The 25,484-nt window shown below is 32.9% G+C and overlaps 2 protein-coding genes across 9 annotated transcripts; one reads left to right on the forward strand and one right to left on the reverse strand.

The window, feature by feature from the left end:
* The first annotated feature begins 1,416 nt into the window (after positions 1-1,416).
* On the forward strand, positions 1,417-3,935 carry LOC114264736 (homoarginine-6-hydroxylase 2-ODD-C23). Of its 5 annotated transcripts, none has more exons than XM_082867282.1 (6): positions 1,417-2,004; positions 2,662-2,780; positions 2,881-3,033; positions 3,304-3,416; positions 3,501-3,590; positions 3,692-3,935. In XM_082867282.1, exons 1-3 carry the CDS (start codon positions 1,927-1,929, stop codon positions 2,957-2,959), a joined length of 276 nt encoding a protein of 91 aa, XP_082723408.1. In that variant the 5' UTR covers positions 1,417-1,926; the 3' UTR covers positions 2,960-3,033; positions 3,304-3,416; positions 3,501-3,590; positions 3,692-3,935. The 5 variants fall into 5 exon arrangements, 3 of the variants coding, with proteins under 3 accessions (XP_082723408.1, XP_082723409.1, XP_082723407.1); XM_082867283.1 differs by having other exon boundaries at positions 1,418-2,004; positions 3,336-3,416; XM_082867281.1 differs by having other exon boundaries at positions 1,418-2,004; positions 2,881-3,416.
* Positions 3,936-4,587: 652 nt separating this feature from the next.
* On the reverse strand, positions 4,588-6,357 carry LOC114264722 (uncharacterized protein At4g06744). 4 transcript variants are annotated; one of them, XM_082867280.1, is made up of 3 exons: positions 6,117-6,357; positions 6,030-6,086; positions 4,588-5,984 (listed from the first exon to the last, which is right to left on the reverse strand). In XM_082867280.1, exons 1-3 carry the CDS (start codon positions 6,313-6,315, stop codon positions 4,786-4,788), a joined length of 1,455 nt encoding a protein of 484 aa, XP_082723406.1. In that variant the 5' UTR covers positions 6,316-6,357; the 3' UTR covers positions 4,588-4,785. The 4 variants fall into 4 exon arrangements, with proteins under 4 accessions (XP_082723406.1, XP_082723404.1, XP_082723405.1 ...); XM_082867278.1 differs by having other exon boundaries at positions 4,588-6,086; XM_082867279.1 differs by having other exon boundaries at positions 6,030-6,357.
* Between the last annotated feature and the right edge of the window lie 19,127 nt (positions 6,358-25,484).

The raw sequence follows: 25,484 nt of genomic DNA on the forward strand, positions 1-25,484 counted from the left end.
AACTAGTGTATTTGAGATTGATCTCATAATCATCACGTGATTTATGAATTAAAATATATTATTAAATATTTTATTAAATTTAATAATAAATATAATATACTTGATATATATAAAGGGATTATATATTTATTTTTAAAGTTTAAGAGAACAAATCACATATGAAATAAAGTACAAGAATTAAAATGTACTTTACTTTTTAAAAAAATGACAAAAATCTATGAATATTTTAATATTTTTTATTAAATCCTTAACAGATTTAATACTACACTTTAATACATAAATTACAAAAGATTATTTGATTATTTATAAACGTTATCAAATAAATTGCACATAACTCAAACTCTACTAGGAAAAAATTTGTCCTAAAAAATATCTCTATAGCATAATCTCCACTATAGTGTTTCAAATCAGCCAAAGCAATAGATTTTTGTTACGTTTATATGCAGAGAGTATAATGCTTCCGAAACTATTGAATAATTTTTCTCAAAAAGAGCCGACCTTTGGCATGAATGCATACTTGAATTTTTAGATATTTTTCCCATTACACCAAAAAATAAATAAATAAAGTCCCTCGCTATTGTCTTTTTGATTATGTTTGAATTTTGAATTTGAGTAGAAATATAAAAAAAAAAAAATTAAAGACAAATTTGAATAAAGTATAACTCAAAATTTTTCAAGTTCATTTTCATTTTTATTCACAAATAACTTCTTAAATATAAAATTCAAATCCAACCTAAATAATTACAACAAATACAGAAGAAAGGGACACAAAGACAGTGCTTGAATGAGAGAGGAAATGTCTCATAGGATTGTGTACAATATCGCTTAATCTGTTAAAATTATACCGATTCACATCAATTCACACCGCTTTATCCGTCAACTGCGGTTTAAATTTTAAAATTTATAATCCGCCTTTGAAACCGTTTCACTCCGCTATAGTTAATACCTATATTTTTTTTTAATTTCTAATAAAGTATCAAAATAAAAATGAATATGAGAGATTTAAGATGTAAAATTTATTACAAATTAGTAGTTATATATATATATATATATATGAAAATATTATGGAAAATTAATTTGTGTTATATATATAAAAAATATTATATAAATTAGTATCATATATTATGCAAATACTTGATAATTGGTTAAAATATTTTTCAATCCACCAATTCACTCAAAACTATTCAAATCATAATTTGTCAATTCACTAATCCGCTATTCAATTTATAATTTCTTTCAAATTATCCGAATCATACCACGCACGTACACTCCATGTGAGGGCTACGGGATTATGGCTCTTTTTCCTACCACACCACCCTTATCTCATGTTTCCCACTCTTTATGTTGCAAAGTGTAGGTCCTTTTGGAGGAGAATCTCAAATTGGAAGTCATTTTGCCTCTAGCTGGCTTCCGATTGCTATCCCTCTCACAAAAGCAAACTCTGCGAGGATGAAAGATCAATAAATACGTACCGACTCTTTCGGCTAACGAGAAATCACAATATTAAGACTATATTTAAATCAAAAATTTAAAAAGGGAAACAAAAATATATATAAAATAATTTTTTTTTCTTAATTTCTATTGCTTTTTTCTCTTTCTTTTTAAATTTCTACTCAATTTCAAAATTTAAACGCAGTCTAAATGAATCATTATCCGCCCCCTAACTAGCTAACAAAATAAGTCAACATATCCCATCTGTAATTTTTTATTTATTTTTATTTTTTTGTGGCATAAATGGAAAAGAAAAGTGAAAGATTCAACATTTTATCACATAGGACTAGCGCCTAATTTACCTGCTTAAGATTCAACATTTGTTTAAATCCAAGTTCTTCAGAGAGCTTGAAATTATTGTAATTTTTGTATTTTTGGGTTTTCATTCGTGAGGCAGATATTAGCCCTCTTTTGTCGAAATGGGATGATCCAAACATGGCGCAAGACCAAGGCATCACGGGAGTCGTTAAGCAGTTGGACCAAGCTTGTAGAGAAGCTGGCTTCTTTTATGTGGTAACTCTCTGTGAATCCATTGTATATTCTTTGTTTGTGTGTCTGCTGCAAATCCTATCAGATTGACGATTTGAAGACCCATAATCAAACCAATATATTCAAAAATCAGACCAACCCCACCCAAAGAGGTCAGGTTGGTTCAGTTTTTTCGGTTTACTGGGTATTTTGCACACCCCTAATTTGAACCCATCAGTCATTTCAATATTCATCTTTGTTTTCAAAGTATTTTATTTTGATTGGGGCAGTTGTTTACTGACCCTCAATTATCTTCTCTCTTTGTTGTCTTGTTGGATACCTACTATCATTTTGAATTCTTAACTTCAACAGCAGGACTTCAGGAACTTGTTTGATTTAGATTATTAAATGTGTTTTTGATTATTTAAATAGGTAATTAATGAATAAACAAGTTGTGTATAATCATATTTGGTTAGCATGTATGATTGTTTACACATAAAAACAAACATATTTGGTTAAATAATGAAAATGGAAACAGGGTCTAAGTTTAACCAACATTGGATTGATATTTCAAAAAATGATAGTTTTTTTTTTTTAATCTATTTTAAAATCAGCCCAAACATCCTAAACCAAATTTTTATTTGTTTATTAATATATATACATACTTTTTAATATTGTTTTTTATGTGTTGTGATTAATCAGAAGGGTCACGGTATACCCAATTCCATTATCAAAGAGGTTGGAAATGTGGCACACAAATTCTTTAGTCTACTTTACGAGGAAAAACTAAAGATTAAAATATCTCCCACAACTGGATACAGGTATGCTCCCTGGAATAACTTGTGGCATTAGTATTTTCTTTTTCGTTTTTTCACTTGGAAATTGCTTCCTAATTTGACTGAGTTAACATTTTGCACACAGAGGGTATCAGCGGATTGGCGAAAATATAACCAAAGGCATCCCTGACATGCACGAAGCTATTGATGTATGTTTTGCCTAATTGGTTCTGAAGTTTTGGTGTTTGTGTTGCCACTATGAATAGTTGATCAGGATGCTGATATAACCGCACTAGAGGTATGATCATCGACTCTTTCTTTTAATTTTTAATCTTTTTTTATTTTTATAATTTTGGTTTAAAGAAAGAAATTTCTCACTCTTATCATTTATATACTAACCAATACATTTGTTTACGAAACCTCCAGGGTTAAATTCTGTTGATTTGAAAATGGCGTAATACTAGATTCTTGTTTTTAATTTATTTCTTGTTCCATTCAATTTGGGGTTTAAAATTTTAATTTATTTTGCTGTTATCTTATTTAATGGTTTTTTTTTTTTTTTATCAAGCCAAAAGTAGTGATTTTAGTAAATTGTTGAAGGTGAGAAACCAATCTGGTGAGTGGATATCCGCTCCTCCAGTCCCCTGCACATTTGTTTGCAACATTGGTGACATGCTAAAGGTACCTAACTTCACACAACTCTCCAATATCTGTTACTGTCTTTCATGAGGCGGAAACCCTCTTGAAACCTGGAGAAAATTGCAGATTTTAACAAATGGACTCTATGAGTCAACTTTCCACCGAGTCATCAACAAATCTCCAACATATCGAGTCTGCGTGGCCTACTTTTATGAGGTTATCTCTTTGCTGCCACTTGTTCCCTTTCGTTTAATCCTTAATATTTGTTTTTCACTCTTCTTAAGTGGTCCTTTTTACATGCTGTTTTTCATGAACAGACGAACTTTGACCCTGCAATAGAACCCTTGGATATTTGTATAAAGCGAACAGGTGGAACTAAGAAGTTTGAAAGAGCAGTTTATGGAGAGCATTTAGTTAGCAAAGAAACAACCAATTTTGTAAAAGAGGATAAATTAGATTCTTGATCTTTTGACCACCTACTTGTATCTTTAAGAACCATTAAATAATTCGAAGTTGTGTAAACAGTATCTCAAATGGAATTGAAACATTGTTCGTTGCTGAGATGTGTGTATTGGTGTTTGTATTCTGTCATTAGATCAATTTAACTGTACATGTTTTCTTTGCTTTTCTCATCTTCTTTACCTAATCATCTCCAAGTTGATTAATCGAGCCCTAGCGTGCCGTGTCTTGAAGGGGTGGGGTGGGACGGCAATTGCAATGGGTGACAAGTTGTACAGATATAAGTTAAAGAAATGTAATGGTTACTTAAAATTGTAATCAAATTTAAATTTGATGAAAAATAATTTAAAATTATGCTCTAATAGCTTCATTAAATACGTATTAAATTCAGTATTTCACTTTTCTTTTATCAAACGGAGAACAATGTGTCTTTTATCAAATAACAGTTTATTGTCATTGGATTTCCACCACCGGATGTCTCTCCGGATGTCCTCCTGGTCGTTTCCTTGGATGATAAACTCAAAACAAAAAATTATAAAAAAATTACATTGGATAGTCGTCTGTCCAGTTGATCGGTGGTTCCGTTGAAGTACTTAATATCAAGAGTAAGGATTTTCTAGAGTTTTTTTTTCCTTAAAGTTTCCTAGAGTGGTACATTGTGTGGTTGAGATTTGATGACAAGTCACATCAATTTTTCAAAGGAAATTTTTATTCAAATTTGATGAAAAATTGATGGACAGAGTTGAAAATGCTCGTAAACCTTAAATATCTATATCTCCCCCTAGAGAAGAAATTACACTTGTTCATTTCAATTAATAATTAAACTAAATTTCTTATTTATTGCATTGCTGCATACACATAACTATAAACATAATCGGCAGCATATATGATAGTCTTGTCACCAACAATGGTAGTTGGAGTTTGGATGAACAACAGGGGACTGAACCAACAATTAAGGCAAATCCATCTTACGATACCTTTCCAGAGCAGCGTAAGAAGGCGACGGAGCAGGCACGGGCGGCATTAGTATCTCTCCATCAGACGATGCTTTCCTCGAAGCAAAATCCTCAATATTACATGGTAAGTAAGTCATAGACTTTTCATCCGGGCACGACCTCTTGATTGAGAAAAAAGCGGCACATTCAGCCTTACTTTTCTGAAAAGGTAGGTCCAGAATGCAATTCATCCTAACGTCCAGCACGTTCTTCTTGATCAGCTCTCTGCAATCTGGACCTACCTGTGTGAAGTAGTTGAAACTCAGAGTAAGATTCGACAGGTCATCGAGCTGGCACAGCTCTTCCGGTACCGTCCCATACAACTTGTTAAATGACAAGTTCAGCAGCTGCATCTTCTCCAAACACCCGAAAGAGCGCGGAATGGGACCTGTCAACTGGTTCATGCTGGCATCGAAGACAGTTGCTATCTTCAACAACCCGATTTCATACGGAAGACAACCAGACAGTTTGTTGTTCAAGAGCAACACCTCCAGCAAATTGATTTTAGCTTGGCCGATGCTTTTTGGGATTGGACCGGTGAATTGGTTGTTCGCCAAGGTGAGGTAAAGAGCAGAGGTGTTTCCCAGATTGTCCGGTATTTCCCCGGTAAACTGGTTGTTGTTGAGGAAGAGTGCGTCGAGGTTGAGATTGAACACTCGAGGATTAACCGGACCGATGATGGAGTTGAACCGGAGGTCCAAGAAGGTTAGCTGGCTGGCGCCAAGAACGGAGTCTGGGAACGGCCCGGTGAGCATGTTGTTGCTCAAGTCGAGCTCGAAGAAAAAGCGAAATTTGGAAATTTTGTCGATTTTGGAACCGGTGAAGTTGTTGGAGTTGACGTGGAAGTAGGCGAGGTCCGGTAGTTGATCAAGGAAGCCAACGGGGGTCAGTGGATTGCCATTGAGGTTGCCCCCGTTCAAGTTGACGCCGGAAACTGTGAGCCTCTTATCAGTGGGGAATTTGTCGCAGCGGACGCCCCTGTACTTGCAGACATTCTTGCCATTCCATGTTTTGATGATGCCATAGGGGTCGGAGGTTACTGTTTTTTTGAATCTTCGGAGTACCATATAGGCCCGTTCAAGTCTGCTTACAGTTCGCGGCTTACGGGGAGGAGGAGGTGGTGGCGGTGGTGGAGGAGGGGATTTTACTGGGGGAGGTGGAGGGGGAGATGGAGGTGGTGGTGATGGTGGAGGAGGGAAAGGTGGAGGGGGAGATGGAGGTGGTGGTGATGGTGGAGGAGGGCATTCTACTGGGGGAGGTGGAGGGGGAGGGCATTCTACTGGGGGAGGTGAAGGGGGAGGGCATTCGGATTCTGGAGGAGGGGAGAAATAAGGTGGGTAAAAGCCGCCACCGATTATGATTTCGAGTGTTTCTCTGGTGTTTTCAGAAACAGAAACTGAAGTGTTTCCATTTGCTTTTTGGAAATATGAAGAGAAGATGAAAAAGGTGAGAAACAGAATTGCCATGGAAAGAAAGTTGTTGCCCATCTCTCTCTCCCGCTCTCTCTCAAATTGAAATGATGATGGTTCTCTTAAGTAGGAGGAGGGAAGAGGAAATATACAAAGGAACAATAGTGTACATTACACTATTAGCCCTATAATTTAGGTAAAATGTCATTTTAATTATGTAGTTTTAATTTGAACATTTTGAATCTTACACTTTTAATTTTGTTATAATATGATTCTTCTGTCACTATTAAAATTTTGAACAGGAAAAAATCACGTGCAAAGTTTAGAAGAACTAAAATGAAATTTAAAAAAAACTATAAGAACAATTGGTATAATGTTAGTCCTTATAGCTCCTTTTAAATTCCATTTTGATTCCTTTAAATTTTGCACGTAATTTTTTTCACACATGATGGGGATCACATTATAACAAATTTTAAAAGGGCAAGTTATAAAAAACAAAATAAAATAAAAAACCTTAAGGTTTGACCTTTATAACAAAATAAACTCTAAATTTTTAATTTCATTAATTTAAATTATAATTTTTTGATTTGTTTTCAATTTAAATCATTTCTTTTATAAAAAAAAGGTGAAAGCAATAGAAAAAAATTTATTTTAGTTATTAAAACCAATGAAAAAATGTATTTTATATATTTTATTTACAACTACATTGAGTTTGATAGTTAAAATGTTATTTTTTTGTTAATTTTACTCAACTAAAATATGTGAATGATTTAGATTGAAAACAAATTAAAATATTATGATTTAAATTGATCAAATTAATAATTTAAAATTTATTTTATTAGAAGTGTCAAACTGTGATTTTTTATTTTTGTAATTTCTCTAATAAAAAAGATAGAATTTAAATTATTTAAATTGAAACTAAAAGGATAAATTAGAATTATGCTCGGATTAAAAATGTAATTTATCTGACACAAAATAAAATTTACCAAAAAAAATGAAAGGACACTCGTTCGCAACTTGCATGTGAGTGAAGACAAACTATAAAAAAAATAGTGAGGATCCTCTCTTTGCGGCTCCCGTACTTGTGCCCGTCCTTGCAGGCCTTCAGGTCTACTTTTAGGCCCAATTTTGATAATCCGAACCGTTCACATTTTATGATTTGTTCAGTATATCATACCTGTAAAAAATCAAGTTGATCGGATATCAGAAAACATATGTTCGGAAAACTGTTTATTAAATTCTTTAAAAAATAGTGTTTAGTTCAATTTTTCAAACACATACTTTCTGATATCCTATCAACTTGATTTTTTACAGGTATGATATACTGAATAAATCATAAAATATAAACGGTTCGGATTATCAAAATTGGGCCTAAAAGTAGACCCGAAAATCTGTAAAGACAGACACAAGCACGGACTTGCAAGGAAAGACTCTTGACTAAAAAAAATAAGCAGAGACAGGGACAGTGACAGGGACAGAGACAAAGACAAAGACGACTTGATTCAAAGGTAACCTTGGACTTTTATCCACGTGAGGATGATCCTAAAATAATAAAATAATTATTAGAGAAACTCTTTTGTGATGCAATCAGAGTGAAAGGATTTGAATAGAGACCTCGCGCTTGAAAAGAAAAGCATGTAACCTATGGAACTAGCTAGAATCACTTGGTCTTATAGAGAGACTTGTCTTGAGATATCTTTGAATTCAGATATTTTAGCTTCAATTTTTTTATTTTATTTGTTGATATTGTTTTTGGTCTTAATTAATAAACATAGTTAGGGCTAGTCCTGACTTAAAATGGGACTTTTAATATATAATCACAAAAAAAATAAATAAAACAAACAAAAAAAATGTGGCTAAATGAAATTATTATTATTATTATTATTATTATTATTATTATTATTATTATTTTTTAACTTGTTAGAGCATCTCCAATGGTTTGCCATTGGAGCTGCCATTGTTATATATAGCAGCTGCTATTGAATTTTGATACTCCAATGGCAAAACATAGCAGCTGCTAAATTTGAGAAATGCCAAAACTTGTGTCAAATTTGACACAAGTTTTGGCAGCTGCCATTCATGCCAACTCAGCCAAAACCAACGGTTTCCCTCCCTCCCTCCCTCCCTCCTTCCTTCCTTCCCTCCCTCCCTCCCTCCCCCCTCCCTTCATGCCAACTCAGCCAATTCATCAAACAGATTCACAGATTCACAGAAAAAAATTATTATTTGTTTGTCAATTTGATTCATCAAACAGATTCAATTTGATTCATCAATATGACGAAAATTTTTCTTTAAAAACCCAAATCAAACACAAGAGATGTGATCAGAACAAGCCAATTACAACCGAGATTGATTAAAAATAGAAGAGAAAGTCTAAGAAATTAAACACAATAATCAAGAAACTTTACTTGAATGGCCCAAGAAAATCACTAAATAAAAAGACTAAAAAATTTGAAAATTTTCCATTACATTTATTTTTGCAGAACTACAGGGGACAAAATAGGGAGAAATATGATGAAAAATTTTCATTGAAAACTCAAATAAAAAACACATGAGAAAGGTTGATTAAAAATAGAAGAAGAAATCTAAGAAAATAAAGTGATCAAGAAACTTACTTGAATGACTAGTCATGGAAGATCAGTGAAGATCTATTATTCAATTGGAAGATCAATGAAGATCTGTGAGGCTTTGTTTCACTACTCTGGAAGATCAGTGGAGATCGGGACCAAGATCAGTGAAGATTTGGAAGATTTGAGGAGAGGAGATGAGAAAAGAGGAGAGAAAGATGAAGATTGGTGAGGGCAATGAAGGAAAGGAGAGAGAGAGAGAGAGAGAGAGAGAGCTTGGTGTATAGATAAATAGATATATTCAACTCAAACAGAAGGGCATATAGATAGATAGATAATGCACGGATTGTTCAGATGGATGGCTGAGCCGTTGGATCATATAATCCAACGGTGCTATTTTGTGAAAGGAATGCACATGGGTTTGAGCAACGGCTCTTTTTCATCCTTTTTCAAACAACAACTATAAATTAACGGGTATTTTTTTCAAACGGTCATATTCTGTATTTCTATAAATAAAAACTCTTCATCTCAATTTCATTTCACACCAAACATTTTAAATTTTATTTTTCTTTTCTCTTCTCTTTATCTGAATTTTATTTCACACCAAACTTCACAAATTATTTTCTTCTTTGTTTTTTCACACAATCACTATGGAAGGTTCATCAAAAATGAAGAGAGGAAAATCATTTACCACTCAAGAAGATGTGGCAATTTGTAGAGCTTGGTGTCACATTACTGAAGACCCAATTGTTGAAAATTCACAATCTCATGCTCATTTTTGGGGAAGAATTTTTGAAAATTATTGTTCATTGCAGAATGATCGCTCAAGAACACAAGTGTCTATCTCATCTCGATGGGGGTGTAATCATGAAATGTTGTAACAAATTTCGTGGGTGTCTAGCGCAAGTCGAAAATCTACATCCAAGTGGGGCGTCACAAGTTGATATAGTAAGATTTCATTTCCATTTATTATGTTAGTTTTTTTATTTGTCTTACATAAAAATTAACTAATTAATTAATTTAATATTTTATTGATATAGATGCTTCAAGCAAAACTGTTATACCATCAAGATGAAAACAAGCATTTTCTTTTTGAACATTGTTGGCCAATCTTGCAAAACAATATCAGGTGGCAAGATGTAACTCCTACGAACACGGTGAAGTCAAGAATACATACATCGTTTTCCCCTAATTCAACCCCTGATGCCCCTATGGATAACTGCATTTCTCTTGAAGATGACACCAGTCCAAGTGTTGGTAACAATCCAACTGTCGATGAGGGCAGTGTCTCTGAAAGGGGTAAAAGGCCGATGGGTAGGAAATCTGCAAAAGAATTATTTCGGAAAAATCAAGTCGCTCAAGCTGAAGTTCAAAAAATGGGCACACAATTGGACACATTTAACCAATACCTTGCTGAGAAGGAAAAGAAAAAAGATAAAAGAGAACAAAAAAGGATTGAAGCACTGCAGGAGATGAAAGAACTTGAGATGAAAAAACATGAATTTGAGATCAGAAAACAAGAACATGAGATGAAAAAGGAAGAACATATAATAATGACTACGGATATTTCTCATTTGGACCCTCAGATGAAAGCGTATTACACAATGCGAAAAAATGAGATTTTTGCCAAGTGGTCCTCAAATGTGAGCAGCCCAAATTTTTATTTCCCCCTACCTCCTGATGAATAATTGTAGCATAAATGTTAGTCTTTATTTTTTGCAATATCATTTATTTTTTAATGTAATTTTTAGTCTTTATTTGCAATGTAATTTTTATTTTGTAATGAAATTTCTTTTTTTCTTTTTTTTTTTTTTGAGTATTTTGTACTTCACAATGTAATATTATTTTTTCAATGTATAATGTCCACTAATTTGTATTATAATTTAATATTTTCAATAAAGTATAATGCAAAAAAATAAATATATTTTTTCAAATGAAGGCAATAAAAAGATAAAATACTTTAGCTGATATTAAATGAAGATAATTTTATTATAATAAAAGACATTATAATATAAATATATAATTTTTTTCAATTTTTTCAATTTTTCATTTTTTTATATTTGTCTAGTTGGGAAAAATATAAATATATAATTTTTTTAACAAACAGGTAAAAAAATGTCACAAAAGATAAAAAATAAACAAAAATAAAATCACAAAAAACCTATATCCAAACAATACCTACAACCTTGGAGGGAAAGTTGGTTGAGATTTGCCAAAAATAGCAAATGATCATTAGAGCACTATTGCTATAATTTGGCAAAATAACACTATTCATTGTCAAATTATAGCAATAGCAATAGCAAAAGCAAAATAGTAATAACCATTGGAGATGCTCTTAATCCCTACAAAGTCTGATTCGTATAACATCACTTTATATACTTAAATTTATTACATAGATGAAGAGATGAAAAAATCATTATAAAATTTTAAAAAATATTACAATTGGTTTTGTTACGTTATAGTTTAGCAAAATTTAGTTTATATATATATATCAAAAAAAAAAAAATTAAAGTTATAACAATAAGAATGTATTGATTTAACTATAATAAAATATCAGATAAATATTGTTTTTCTCACACTTTTAGATGCAACTAATTAAGTCAGCATTAACTATAAGATCCCTTTAACTTGAATGTTGATGTTTGATTGGACCTTAGTTTTAAGTCTACCAATACTAAAACATTAAAATTATTTAGAAATTACGTAATTTTGTGAAGTTTGGGGGCAAAAAGTGGTTGCCTTCTTTTCCTTTCATCAAAGCCGGCTAATTACACTTGTAAATTTCATTCTGTTAAAAATGTAAGTTTGTTTTTCTAATTATTAATCTAACTAACTGTTCGTTCGATTTAAGATTTTTCTATAAAAAATTTGGTATAACATTATACTTGTGACATATTATTATGGATTTATTTGGGTAAACATATTATAAATTAAAGTTGATAATTACAAAATAAAAGTCATACATCTCTCTTCTATACACTACAAGAAAAGTAGGTTTATGAGACGGAATTATTTGTGACGGCAAACTTGCCGTCTCAAAAAGTCACTTTTTGCGACGGTAAAAAATGCCGTCTCAAAAAAGCATAGTATTTGCGACGGCACCATTTGCCGTCTCAAAAAAGTAGAGCATTTGCGACAACACTATTTGCCGTCTCAAAAAATGAGAGTATTTGCGACGGTATTTTCTGCTATCGCAAATACTCTCATTTTTTGAGACGGCAAATAGTGCCGTCGCAAATGCTCTCCTTTTTTGAGACGGCAAATGGTACCGTCGCAAATACTCTGCTTTTTTGAGACAGCATTTTTTGCCGTCGCAAAAAGTGCTTTTCGTGTTTTTTTTTTGTTTTTAGCGAATATTTTTTAAATTTTAAATATTTTTTTTAAATGCACCTTATTTAGATGTATCTAAAAAATAAAAAATTATGAAAAAATATTTTTAAAAATTAATAAATACATAAAAATACAAAAAAAATGTATTGAATTATGATATATTTTTTTTGTATTTTTGGTATTTAGTGAATTTTTAAAAGATTTTTTTTATAATTTTTTTATTTTTTAGGTGTATTTATGTTAGGTGTGTCTAAAGATTAAAAAAATACTTAAAATATTAAAAAAATTCAGTAAAAACAATATAACACGGAAAATAAGAAAGTATAATTTTCTCAAAAGAGTTTTTAAAAAACTCTAACCTAGCATAGTGATTGTGGTTTTAAGATAGCTTCATATATATACAGTCACAAAATGGTTTGAATAAATTCAACAGTATTTTTCTGTCACAAAAAAAATTAAAAAAAACAATATCGTCTTACTCTTTTGATATAACATTTCTCTTTTCATTCATTTTTTCATCTTCATGTCTCTCTGTCTCTATCTTTCTCTCTTCTCTTTATCTCTTTCACTCATCACTCTTTTTTCTCTATCTGTTTGTTTCTCTCTCTCATTTTCTCTCTATGTCTCTCGCCTATCTCTCTTCTCTCTATCTCTTTCATCTGTTTTCTCTCTCTGTCTCTCTCGCTCATCTCTCTATCTCTCTCATTTCTTTTTTTTTCTCTCTCTCTCTCTCTTATCTTTCTATCTCTCTTTATCTCTCTCGCCCATTTCTCTTCTCTCTCTGTCTCTCTATTTTTCTGTGTCTCTCTCTCGCTCATCTCTTTTTGCTCTATTTCTCACTCTTTTTGTCTATCTCTCGTTCATCTCTTGTTTCTCTCTCTTTTTCTATCTTTCCATTTATCTCTCTCTCTCTATCTCTTTTTCTGTCTATCTCTCTCTCTCTCTCCCTGTCTCTCTCTCACTCATCACTCTTCTCTCTCTCTTTCTCTCTCTCTACTTGTCTATTTGTCTATTTCTCCCTCACTATGCTCGTCTTGCTCACTCTCTTACTCTCATCTTCTCTATTTATCGAGCTCCTTCTTGATTTATCGATCCACTATAAGAAAATACACTTTTAGCAACCACTTTGTCTCTCTTTGTCTCTCTTTCTCTCTCTCTCTCTCTCTCGCTCATCACTCTATCTCTGTCTCTCTTCTTTATCTGTCTCTCACAAAATTAAAATATTTTTAAAATATTTAAATTTTAAAATTTTTAAAAAATTAATTTGAATTAAGTTTTGAAAAGAGTTTTGAATTATGTGTTTGGTTATGAGTTTCGAAAAGTAATGATTATATTTTGAATTGAGTTTTGAAAAATAAATATAGAAGTATGATTTGAAAGCTCAAAACAAACACCATACTTAAATCAATGGGTGGAACTATGACCACTACCACTACCGCTCTCTCTGTCTTTTTTTTTTTTTTCTATGTCTCTCTCTCGTTAATCTCTTTTCACTTTCTTTCTCTCTCTTTTTGATTATCTCTTGCCCATCTCTTGTTTCTCTTTTTTTTTTTTCTGTCTATCTCTCTCTATCTCTTTCTCTCTCCGTCTTTCTCTCTCTCTCTCACTTATCGCTCTTCTCTCTCTCTGTCTGCCTGTCTGTTTGTCTGTCTCTCTGTCTGTCTCTCTCTTTCTCCCCCACTGTGTTTGCCTTACTCACTCTCTCCCTCATCTCTTCTTTATTTATTGAGCTCCTTTTCGATTCTCTACCACATTTACCACTACTGCAAATGCCATTCAACTACCACCACTCTTCTCTTTCTCTCTTTCACTCATCACTCTTCTTTCTCTATCTGTTTGTCTATCTGTCTGTTTGTCTGTCTGTCTGTATGTCTTTCGTTCATCTTTCTTCTCTCTATCTCTCTTATTTGTCTTCTCTCTCTGTCTCTCTCGCTCATCTCTCTTCTCTCTATCTCTCTCATCTCTTTTCTCTCTCTATTTCTCTCGCTCATCTCTCTTTTTCTCTCTCTCTGTCTCTCTCACTCGTCTATCTTCTCTCTATCTCTCTATTTTTCTATTCTCTCTCTCGTTCATCTCTTTTCGATCTCTTTCTCTCTCTTTTTGTATCGCTTATGATCTCTTGTTTCTCTCTCTTTTTCTGTCTCTGTCTCTCTCTCTCTATCTCTCTCTCTCTCTCTTTGTTTGCCTGTCTCTCTCTCTCCGTCTCTCTCTCTCAGTCATCACTCTTAATAGAAAATAATTTTTATTAAAATATTATCCTTACTTCTACCAAATTAAAAATAATAATAATTTTTTATTCATAAAATAAAAATGAAACAAATAAATTCTCAACCTTAATAACAAAAAGAAAATAAAAATTATTATTTATTTATTTATTTTTTAAATATTCATTTATAATAAAAATTATTATTATTATTTTTTTTTCTCAATCCGGCTCGCTCGGTTTCCCCTCTTTTTTTTTTCCATTCCCACGCCCTCCAAAATCCCCGCTCTTTTATAACCAAAATCCCTAATTTCTACCAAATATCTCTCTCTCTCTCTCTCTCTCTCTCTCGCGACTGTGAGCAATGAGCATGGGCGACAACGGCGTCTACCCAAATCCCCCTATTCTTTTTCTTTTTCGTTTTCCCGCTGTTTCTAATTCCCCCATTTCTTTTCCCCCTTTTGTTCCTCACTCACGATCCCCAATCCCCAACCCCTTAAACAAAAATATCCCCAATTTCAAAAATTCCCAAAATACTCTCTCTCTCTCTCTCTCTTGACTGCAAGCAGCGGCAGGGGGGGGACGACAGCGGGCAACGAGGTGGAGGTCATCCGAATGGTTGGAGGAAGTACAGAAGCTGTTGGTGCTGGTGTTGGAGGGGGATCTAGTGGCAATAAGATGCCGTGTTGAAACTCTCATTATTCAAATCTCAATATATCTATATCTATATATAGTCGTTATTATTGTTTGTGCAATTCAAAGGCTGTTTTTGTGATTTGTTGTGAGAGAATCGCGATCAAGATCGTTGAGAATGGCCAGTGTTGCTGGGATGATTGGCCGAGGTTGTGGATCTTCTTCGTGGATCCAATTGAAGAATTCGAAGAAGAAGAAAACGATGAGGAAAAATGACAGGGTTAGGGTTTGTCCTGCTTCGTATCCTGCTTCTTCTGCTGTCACCAATCCCTACAAGACATTGAGGATTCAACCAGGTGCTTCTGAATCTGAGGTCAAGAAAGCTTTCAGACAACTTGCTCTCCATGTAATTTCTCTTTCCATTTTCTTTTCAAAATGTTGTTTTTTATATTTTCCTTTTTTGATTAATATCTTCTTCTATAAAATCTGGTTCTGATTGGTCTCCTTTCCTATTAATTTTTTATTTTTTATTTTTTATTTTTAAATTCATTTGAAAAATGTTAGAAACTCAGGATTTAGATCTTAAATTCACCTAATATGACAAGATAGTAAAGTTGACACTTATCGCAAAAAAAAATTAGATTCTCAAACATTTTTGATTATGCTTAGAATGAGTGGTTTGAAAAAATATCGGATAAAAAATAAATAAAAATTTAATTGCAATTGCATTTGATGCATGTTTCATTTAATGTTATTTTTCATTTATTTGATTTGATTTAATTTTTTTTGATTAATTATTAATGTGGACCCCATTTTATTAATTAATAATTATGTTTGTAATATGATCGAATTTTCAGTATCATCTGGATGTTTGCAGAGGAAACAATTGTGGGGTTCAGTTTCACCACATTAATGAAGCTTATGATGTAAGTTCCCTACTCTTTTTGTCTATGGGCCTTTTATTTTATTTATTTTTAATTATGATAGAGAATTCTCATGGTTCATTCAAGTATTTTATTAATAATTTAAGAGTTTATCTTGTAAGATTTTGCCTTTAGTTGTCAAGAATAGTATGAAAACCTTTATTTGGAGTGGTTGCAACTTACATGGGTGTTGCTTTATTTAAAAGTTGTCAGTCTTGCTTCAGTAACATTAGCATTTGTGGGAACCAGGCTAGTTAATGCTATTTTCATGGCCTCGCTTCACTTTTTTTACTCTCATTCATTTCTGGTTCAAGATTTATTGGTAGTGTTAGTGATTTGAGCTTACATCTTTCTTCAGCGATGATTTTTGTATGGGATATATGTTTCACGATGTACTATGTAATAACACAACTTATGGCAAATCCAGTTACTACTTACCATTTTTAGAGGCTCTTTTCTGTCATATAACTTCATAGAACAGAACTTTGTTTAGTCCCTGCCCCTGGTATGATTGATTATGATATGAACATATATTTCTTCTTCTTACAGGTACTTAGTGATCCCAAATGTCGAGGGTGATGGTAGAGACGAATGAGAGATCAGATCGTCCATTGGCTTGGACTCAACGCTTGATAAATAAAATTTTCAATTAAAGTGAGTTATTTAATTTTTCTTGTGCAGTTGGATGAACATTTTTCTCGTCCTATGAAAGAATTTGTTTCCCTGTGTTTAGAGAAGGCTCCTTCTGAGGTAGGTATCTATGCCCGCAAAATTCCTGCCTTTTTTTACTCATCTTATTGTGAAATTTTGTGGTGTAGATTCTGGAGAAACTTATGGGTCATTCACAACACTGGATGTTCTTGCTAAGAACTATTTTCTTATGTAGTTCACTTCCCATAGAAAATCCTAAATGGTTGAGAAGTGCTGTGTTGGGTTGTGTTTAATTTGATCTTTTTCTTATGATCAGTAACAATTAATTTGATCTGCCTCTTCTTGCAGGCTTCACAATGAAAAAAACATACTGAGAGAATTTTTGGGCCTTTTAGCACTTTTTGGTGCCATGTCTCCATGTATACTTCCAATAACAATCTTTGATATTCATACTTGACATTGTGTTGCACTCATTTTGGATACTAGTTAACTAACACACATGGCCTGGATTCCTAAAATATACTTACAATAATAAAAACGAAATCTTTACTAACATATAGTTGCTCTCCCTCATGCTTGACATCAACATAATTTATGTTAGATCATGTATGATTTTGACTCCGCTTGCTGCTGAATTTTGTTGGATGCTTTCAATACCGTTAAGTTAGGAAAAATTTAGGTCTTTATGATACTAAAATGTATTTGCCAGCACATAATGTTTTGGTACAGTAAACATTTAACCATTGTGACAGTTACCATCCTGATGACAGTGAACTTTCTAGAGTAAAAATTTGATACTTTACAAGGTCCAATAGTTGTCTAGGTGATGTTAATGAATAATGAATGTGTAAATAGTTATTGAGGGCTGCCTTCACATGTTGGGTTGTCTTGCCAAATATTGCTTTATTAGCAATGTTTTCCCTCTTGATTACTTTAGATGGTTAATATTTTTCTTGAAATGTAGCTCAACCTCTAAGCAGGTGGATTGTCCAACGCATAGAGTCTACCCTAGAGTCCATACCTGTCACGACCCAAACCCGGCCCTATGGGTTTAGCACCGTAACCGGCCAGTAATTCGAGATTACCGAAGGCCTGCCTAACAGTAATCCAGTAAAACAGAGTACAGGGCCTGGCGGAAGCCAATACAGTAAATAAACAATGTCCAATGAGCTGTGACAGTCTACACATACAAGTACAATCATTCAGAACAGGGATCTAATCCCTAATAAACGGTACAGTAATAGTCTATACAGTCTATACAGTAAACAAAGCAGTTACAGGGACAGACGGGGAATATTAAAACACCCCAAAGCCGAAGCTTGAACGGCTTAGAACCTCACAGTGAGGCACAGTGGTTGGCTGACAAAACAAAAGCTTGCCTGACGCTCCTAGCAGCGGTCCAGTGCCTGAACACCTACATATATATACAAGCAGTGAGCTAAAGCCCAGTGAATAACAGAATGCGTAAAGAGGTTTAGGATGAATGTCTTTTCAAAATTTAAACAGTTCATATTCAGTATATCGGTCAGTCAGTTTGTGGCTCATATTGATGCCGTAACAGTCATTTAGAAATCATAGTAATCGTACGTGGCACATCCGTTAGCAGTACTAGTAGCAGTGTCAGTACAGTAGCAGTAACGGTAACAATAAAGTAGCAGTAACAGTAACAGTACAGTAGCAGTAACAGTAACAGTAACAGTAACAGTAACAGTACAGTAGCAGTACAGTAACAGTAACAGTACAGTAGCAGTACAGTAACAGTAACAGTACAGTAGCAGTACAGTAACAGTAACAGTAACAGTATAGTAGCAGTACAGTAACAGTAACAGTAACAGTACAGTAGCAGTACAGTAACAGTAACAGTACAGTAGCAGTACAGTAACAATAACAGTAACAGTGCAGTAGCAGTACAGTAACAGTAACAGTAACAGTAACAGTAGCAGTAACAGTAACAGTACAGTTCTTATGGATTCAAGAGGTGTCTCGCACAGATTCTAGAGGTGGCTCACTTTGTAGCACTTAGTTCCGTGCAGCACTTTGCTCCAAGTTTCACAGATTATAACAGTCATATGTGGTACATCCAGTAGCTAAACAGTACAGTAGGTCTTAATAGACCGGGTCTTAATAGACCAAACAGTGAATGATGGCCATCATATCAGTAAACAGTAGTGGTTCCAACATGGGAACCGACAGAGATCTCTGTAACAGTAACAGTAAGCAGTAGTTGCTAAGGATGCCACAATACAGTTCAGAATATAGGTCATACATTCATTCATTCAGTTAACAATAACAGTTCAGAAACAGTTCAGTTTAATTGTTCAGAAGATAATCATTTTGAACATATCTTTACACAAATGTTACTCACAGAGTTCTGGGCTATAGTAAGCTAGAGCGTGTCTCCCCAGTCGCCAACCCTACACAGTTAACAGATTGAACACACGCTAAGCTACACAGTTGGGAAAGATTAACAACTTAATCCTTAATGTCTCGGCGTGTTCTACATCTATATCCTCAACAAGATGTCTTAAACTAGGCCTAAGAACGCCTAGAATGGGATAAGGATGCAAATATGCACATTTAAAACATTTTCAGAAAAACAGAGTCCCGCTCGAGCTCAAGTTTCCCCGCTCGAGCGGTCATGCAACAAAGGTCTCCGCTCGAGCGTACATTACTCCGCTCGAGCGGACTGTAAAACAGTGCAAGATGCTGGGAGCTCGAATTCCCCGCTCGAGCGCCACTTTCCCCGCTCGAGCGGGAGACCAAAATCTGGAAAATCCAGATTTGAACTCCAATGCTCAATCAAGTTCCAATGTATCAAATTCGATCCTTTTGGGCTAATTTTCTGGAAAACACTTCAAAACTCATAGTATAGCATGTTTCAAAGATCAATTTGAGAAATCAAAGCCCAAAGGTAGTTCAATTAAACATGATTTCAAACCAAGTTTCAAGAACAACAACTCAAATGTGACATGCATGATCTTAAATCATCTTCAAAGCTTTAGTGCTGATTCAAAAGAGCTCAAACCTTCAAAAACAAGATGAACTCATGGAGTATGACCAAAAGATGGACATGCATGTGAGGTATTATGAGCTACAACCTCAAAACTTCAATATATGTACATGCATGCAACCATTAAGCTTTAATTCAACAACAATGAACCAATTCATGACTTAGTTCTACAATGAAGCATGAATCATGCAAGAACAACTCAAAGACACCATTAAGATGATGAATGATCTACCTTAGGTGTAGAATTAGAAGTGAGGGAGCTCAAATTAGTAATCAACCTTCGATTCTTTTAAGCAATTCTAGCCAATTCACCATGAAACAAGTTGAACTCAACTCTTCTAGCTCCTCTCTCTCTCTAAGGTCGGCTAGAGCATCAAACAAGGCTGAGGAAATGTTTGTTTCAAGTGTGCACAAGGCTCTAATATGTTATAATAGGAGGCCCACTAACAATGGCAATTTGGTAATTAAGCCTAACTCTTTAATTAGTTTGTTTTAATCTAATTTAGTCATACCTAATCAGTTTTCAGGTAAATACACCATAAACTCACATTAATTATGAGGATTATAAAACATTAATCGATTCCCGGTTCGGCCGCCGATAAGGTCTTCAATTGGCAGTTTAAACATAAAACATGAACAGATAATCAAACAATCAAACAGATAGGTTATGCATTTAAACAGATACAGTCAGTCAATTAATTCCAGACTCCAGTCAGTCAGTTCAGTACTTTTAATCAGCTCAATTATCAGTCATGATCAATTCAGTTTAACAGTAATCAGTCAGTCATTAGTCGGTAAACAGTGTTTAGTCGGTAAATAGTGTGAGGGTTGTTACAATACCATACCATGTTTCCAGACAGCCTAAGCAACTCTAGACATTCAGTGTGGCTTGTTGTCCAATCAAGGGCCTAGTTGATTGACCCAAGTACAAAAGGTTATTATCCTTGATTTATTTACTCCCTTCTTAATTCTAGAATTTCTATTTAATCTATCAAATATCAAATTAGCATGGCCTCAGGTGTAATCCTTGATCAGTTTGCATTACTCTATAAAAATTGACAGTTTTTGTTTTTGTTTTTGTTTTGTTTCCTATATAAAGGAAAAGAGAAATTGGAGAAGCAGTCCATTTTATACTCCGTTTGGAGGAGGAGCTCGATTTTGTCCATGGGTAGAGTTGGCTCGCCTTCAAATTGCTCTCTTTCTTCATTACTTCGTTACTACATACAGGTTATTTTCATCCCTCAAATACTTGTGAAAAACATTATACAGACAAGCAGACTTTTATGTAGCACCAAAATAAAAAATAAAAAACTTAAGAAAAATTATGTTGCATTAATTAATGGTTGTAAAAGATGTCCTCAAATTATGGGTTTGTTTTTTGAGGGTTTATATATATATATATATATATATATATCACCAAATACGTTTCACCATTTTCTTCAACTTCTTAGATAAATCCACATAATAAACTTCACCATATTTTCATGTAGGACACATCACATTCAAAAATTAATGGTGGGTCTCATTATTTATTTATAAATATGATGGATTATATACATATTGTTTTTTGTGTGGATGATGTGAAGAAATTATGCTGTAAATGAAGTTCTTATTTCACTGCAAATTATTTTGGTAGATAGACCCAACTCAAGGAGGATCGGATGTCTTTCTTTCCTTCAGCTCGATTTGTGAATGGCTTTCAAATCCAAATAACCAGACGGGATGACGAGTTGAAAAAAATAAAATTTTTATTTTCCCATTATATACATTAGATACTGTGTCCCTCCATATTTCAACCTTGAGGAAAACTGTGGGTTGAATATTTTGTAACCAATTTTCATAGTACAGATTTGTATTATGGTGATGAAACATTCGACCCTCCTTCAAGCTTGCAGGTGAATTGAATATGTGAGATTGTGCGACTCAAAAAGGAAAGATTTTGTGGGATGAGGTGAAAATTTTAAGATCAAAACTGTAAGTGGAATGAAGAATTTGTGGGGACATTGTCAGTCTTTTTATTAAAACTGAGTTAAGTAACAGAAGTGATCATTGGTTACCTTTGTGAACTCTTGCTCTGTTTGAATCGTGAATTTATAAATGGAGAAAAAAGTAATTTATATTCATTTATAGTGTTTATTTTTTTCATTTCTTTTATATTTTTAAATTTTATCGGAGGATAATTATGGAACATTATGTAGTGGGATAATTTTGTTGATGTGTAATTATGAATGGAAGAATATTTTATTATGAAGAAATTGTTATCTTATACTGGATTTTTTATATTATTATGTAATTATTATGGAGAAATTTTAATATTTTTAATAATTTTATTGGAAGATTTTTTTTCTTTTTTGTGACGGCACTACACTGTCGCAAAAAACAGAAAATTTTATTATTTTTATTGATTTTGTTACAGGTTTACTTTTTGCGACGACACTAAACTGTCGCAAAAAATAGAAATTTTATTATTTAAAATAGAAATTTTATTATTTTTTTAATACTTTTTGCGACGGTATTACACTGTCACAAAAAAAATAAAATTTTTCATATTTTTAATACTTTTTGCGACGGCACCACACCGTCGCAAAAACAATGTTTTTGCCGTTGCAAAAAAAAACTATTAGTGACGGTATTTTTTGCCGTCTCAAATAACATTTTTAGCGATGGTAAAATAGTGCCGTCGCAAAAAGTCAAGAAATTTCAAACATTATTAGCGACTGTACGGTGCCGTCGCAAAAACTCTATTGCGACCCCTCCATTTGCGACCCCCTCTTGCCGTCGCAAAAAGTCATTTTGCCGTCGCAAAAACTTTTTGCGACGGCATTAGGAGTATTAGCGACGGTATTTTACCGTCGCAAAAAGTCAATTTTTTTGTAGTGATAATAATTTTTTTTTCAACTTATTTAAGTTATTTATGTTTAATAAGTTGTAAACGAAAATTGTACCTAATAGCATAGCATTGACTCCTAAGGGAAAAAAAAAAACAAAAAAATTATAAGCACACTATGATTACTTTGTTGGAAATGGTTATAAATTTTGGGTAAAACCAGAATTTTATCCTAAGTTCGGTCTATTTTTTAGGTGGGCCACGTGCGTCGATTTTCACGGGTCAAAGTGGTAACGCGTTCTATGCCGCGTTGTGATTCACGTGGTATATTTGGTTGCTCAAAACCATTACCGAGTGAATGGAAAATTGAAGCCAAAGTGTGCACCATGGAAATGGAGTTTTGGTGGAAATTCCTTAAGGTTGTAAAATGGCTTGTCTCACATTGATTTGGTGGGAAGTTTTGAATGAGTTTATAAGGCTTGGGTTTGGTACTTGGGGTGTGCCCTAAGGGGTATCCAAGTGTTTTAGAGGGAGAGGTTATGGGCAAAATGGGCTAGACCCATTGGACCAAAAAAATCACCACACGCGTGCGCCGCCGTCTGGGCGGGCTGGGTTGGGCTTGGGCGCGGGTGTGTGGTGTGATGTTGGGTTGGGCTTGTTTGGCCCAATACTAATCTTTTTGAGCAAAAAACATTTGAATTTAATTTTATTTTTTGGTAAAATAAAATCCATAATTCAAAATTAAACTGGTTTGGTTTTACTGCACATCTAAACAGGCCCTTCCCGAAATAAACCAGTTTGGTATTATTGCACACCCAAACTGTTTGAAATATAACCCAACAGATTCAAGTCTGTTTGAATTCAAAACCAACAGGTTTTATACCTGTTCAATTCAAAACCAGCAGCCACCTTTACATCTATAAATAGACTAGCCTCCCATTTGGATTTTACACCAATTTTCGTACTCTATCCTCTGCTATAAATCTCTGCATCTTGCTGCATTTATTTACTGAAAGAAAGAGTGTAAACACTTAGTGTGTTCGTAAGGCAAACAATTTGTAGTGCTGCTATTGTTTGTAGTAGATCATTTCATCCTGGGAGATAGACGTCCAAATTCTGAAAACACCGTGGAGAGGACGAATCTGTCTTAAGGACACAGTGTCAAACACTGGACTTGATCATATTATAATTCGAAGAAATTAAATCAAGTAAGTTATTTAATTTATTTTCAGTGTTATTATTATTTATTTAAATCAAATTTTAATTTTGTTTTTGTAACAAAATAAAATCTATTTTTATTTATTTATTTTTATTTCGAGTTTGATTTTTGTAATCAAACAAATTCTTTCATTTCCTTTATTTCTTTATATTCTGATTGTTGTTTAGTACACAACATAATTTAATTTATTTAAATACAGTGAAGATTGTCCTACATACTTCAGATGAACCAACAAGAAATTTAAATACATATATATATATAAATATATATAAGTAATGTTACATCTATCGAATTTTAGTTTGTGTGAATAGTTTGAATTTGTGAATGTCGGTCGTTTGGTCGGTCATTTACAAAAGGGTGATAGGTGTAGTTGATAAGTGTTGCACCGAGTGATCATCTGGACGATCGATTGATATGTACAAATTTAAACAATTCAGACAAATTCAATTCCATGAATAAATCATTTTTGTATATATATATATATAGTAATGAATAAATAAATTAAAAAAAACCCCAAGTTGCGTACACTATTCCCAATTATTGGCTTCTCTTTCGCTCAACTATGAAGAATATTGCATAGGAAAATGTTCTTTTTGAGAAAAATGAATCTAAAAAGAAAAGAAAAAATATAATTAATTTACTTTCCTATTAATTATACAGTTTACAAAATAAAATTATATAAAAAAATGATTTAAAATTTCTTGTGATACATAATCCTTACTTTTTACAAGAAAGTGTTTGAGGGAAAATTTTCCCATAAACAGACAAGTGCGCAAAAATAAAATGATTTTTATTTTCCTATTCTATCAATTGAAAGCATCGCAAAAGGAGTACTAATTATTTGGAAAAAGTAGGCTCACACACAACATAGATGTAATCAATGTAATGCCTTCCACTGTTAGGTCAAGTTTGGCTAACTTAAAAAAGTGCAATTATTTCATCTTTTTATCTTTTTTGGGTCACATCAATCAACATCTCCTCTCTACTTTTTCTATATATAATATAAAAAAAGTCAAAAAGTACACTTATTTAGTTTTTCCAAACTTGACTTTAGTAAGCCACATACCCTACCCACAGCAAGAAAAGATGACGCGTAACATCTACCCACATCGGATTAAAAAATATGATAAATTCCACTTTCCCTTGATGAGTTATTTGACTAATGTGTTTTTGAGCATGGTCTCATAATCGTTACGTGATTTATGAATTAAAATATATTATTAAATATTTTATTAAATTTAATAATAAATATAATATACTTGATATATATAAAGGAATTATATATTCATTTTTAAAGTTTAACAGGATAAATCATATGAAATAAAGTCTATGAATTAAAATGTACTTTACTTTTAAAAAAATTAACGAAAATCTATGAATATTTTAATACGTTTTATTAAATCCTTAACGGATTTAACGGTACACTTTAATACATAAATTATAAGAGATTATTTAATTATCTATAAACGTTATCAAATAAATTGCACACGACTCAAACTCTACCAGGAAAAAATTTATCCTAAAAAATATCTCTATAGCATAATCTCCACAATAGTGTTTCAAATCAACCAAAGCAATAGATTTTTGTTACGTTCATATGCAGAGTATAATACATCTGAACTATTGAATAATTTTTCTCAAAAAGAGCCGACCTTTGGCATGAATGCATACTTGAATTTTTAGATATTTTTCCCATTACACCAAAAAATAAATAAATAAAGTCCCTCGCTATTGTCTTTTTGATTATGTTTGAATTTTAAATTTGAGTAGAAATATATAAAAAAAAAAAATTAAAGACAAATATGAATAAAGTATAACTCAAAAATTTTCAAGTTCATTTTCATTTTTCTTCACAAATAACTTCTTAAATATAAAATTCAAATC

The sequence above is a fragment of the Camellia sinensis genome, chromosome 4 (genome assembly GCF_055761805.1).
Source record: "Camellia sinensis isolate YWXY chromosome 4, ASM5576180v1, whole genome shotgun sequence".
NCBI lineage: Eukaryota > Viridiplantae > Streptophyta > Magnoliopsida > Ericales > Theaceae > Camellia > Camellia sinensis.

Coding starts and splice junctions, on each gene's coding strand:
- LOC114264736 (XM_082867282.1), top strand. CDS start 1,927: ATGGCGCAAGACCAAGGCATCACGGGAGTCGTTAAGCAGTTGGACCAA. Junction 2,005..2,661: donor AAGCTGGCTTCTTTTATGTG/GTAACTCTCTGT, acceptor GTGATTAATCAG/AAGGGTCACGGTATACCCAA. Junction 2,781..2,880: donor TCTCCCACAACTGGATACAG/GTATGCTCCCTG, acceptor TTTTGCACACAG/AGGGTATCAGCGGATTGGCG.
- LOC114264722 (XM_028205413.2), bottom strand. CDS start 6,315: ATGGGCAACAACTTTCTTTCCATGGCAATTCTGTTTCTCACCTTTTTC.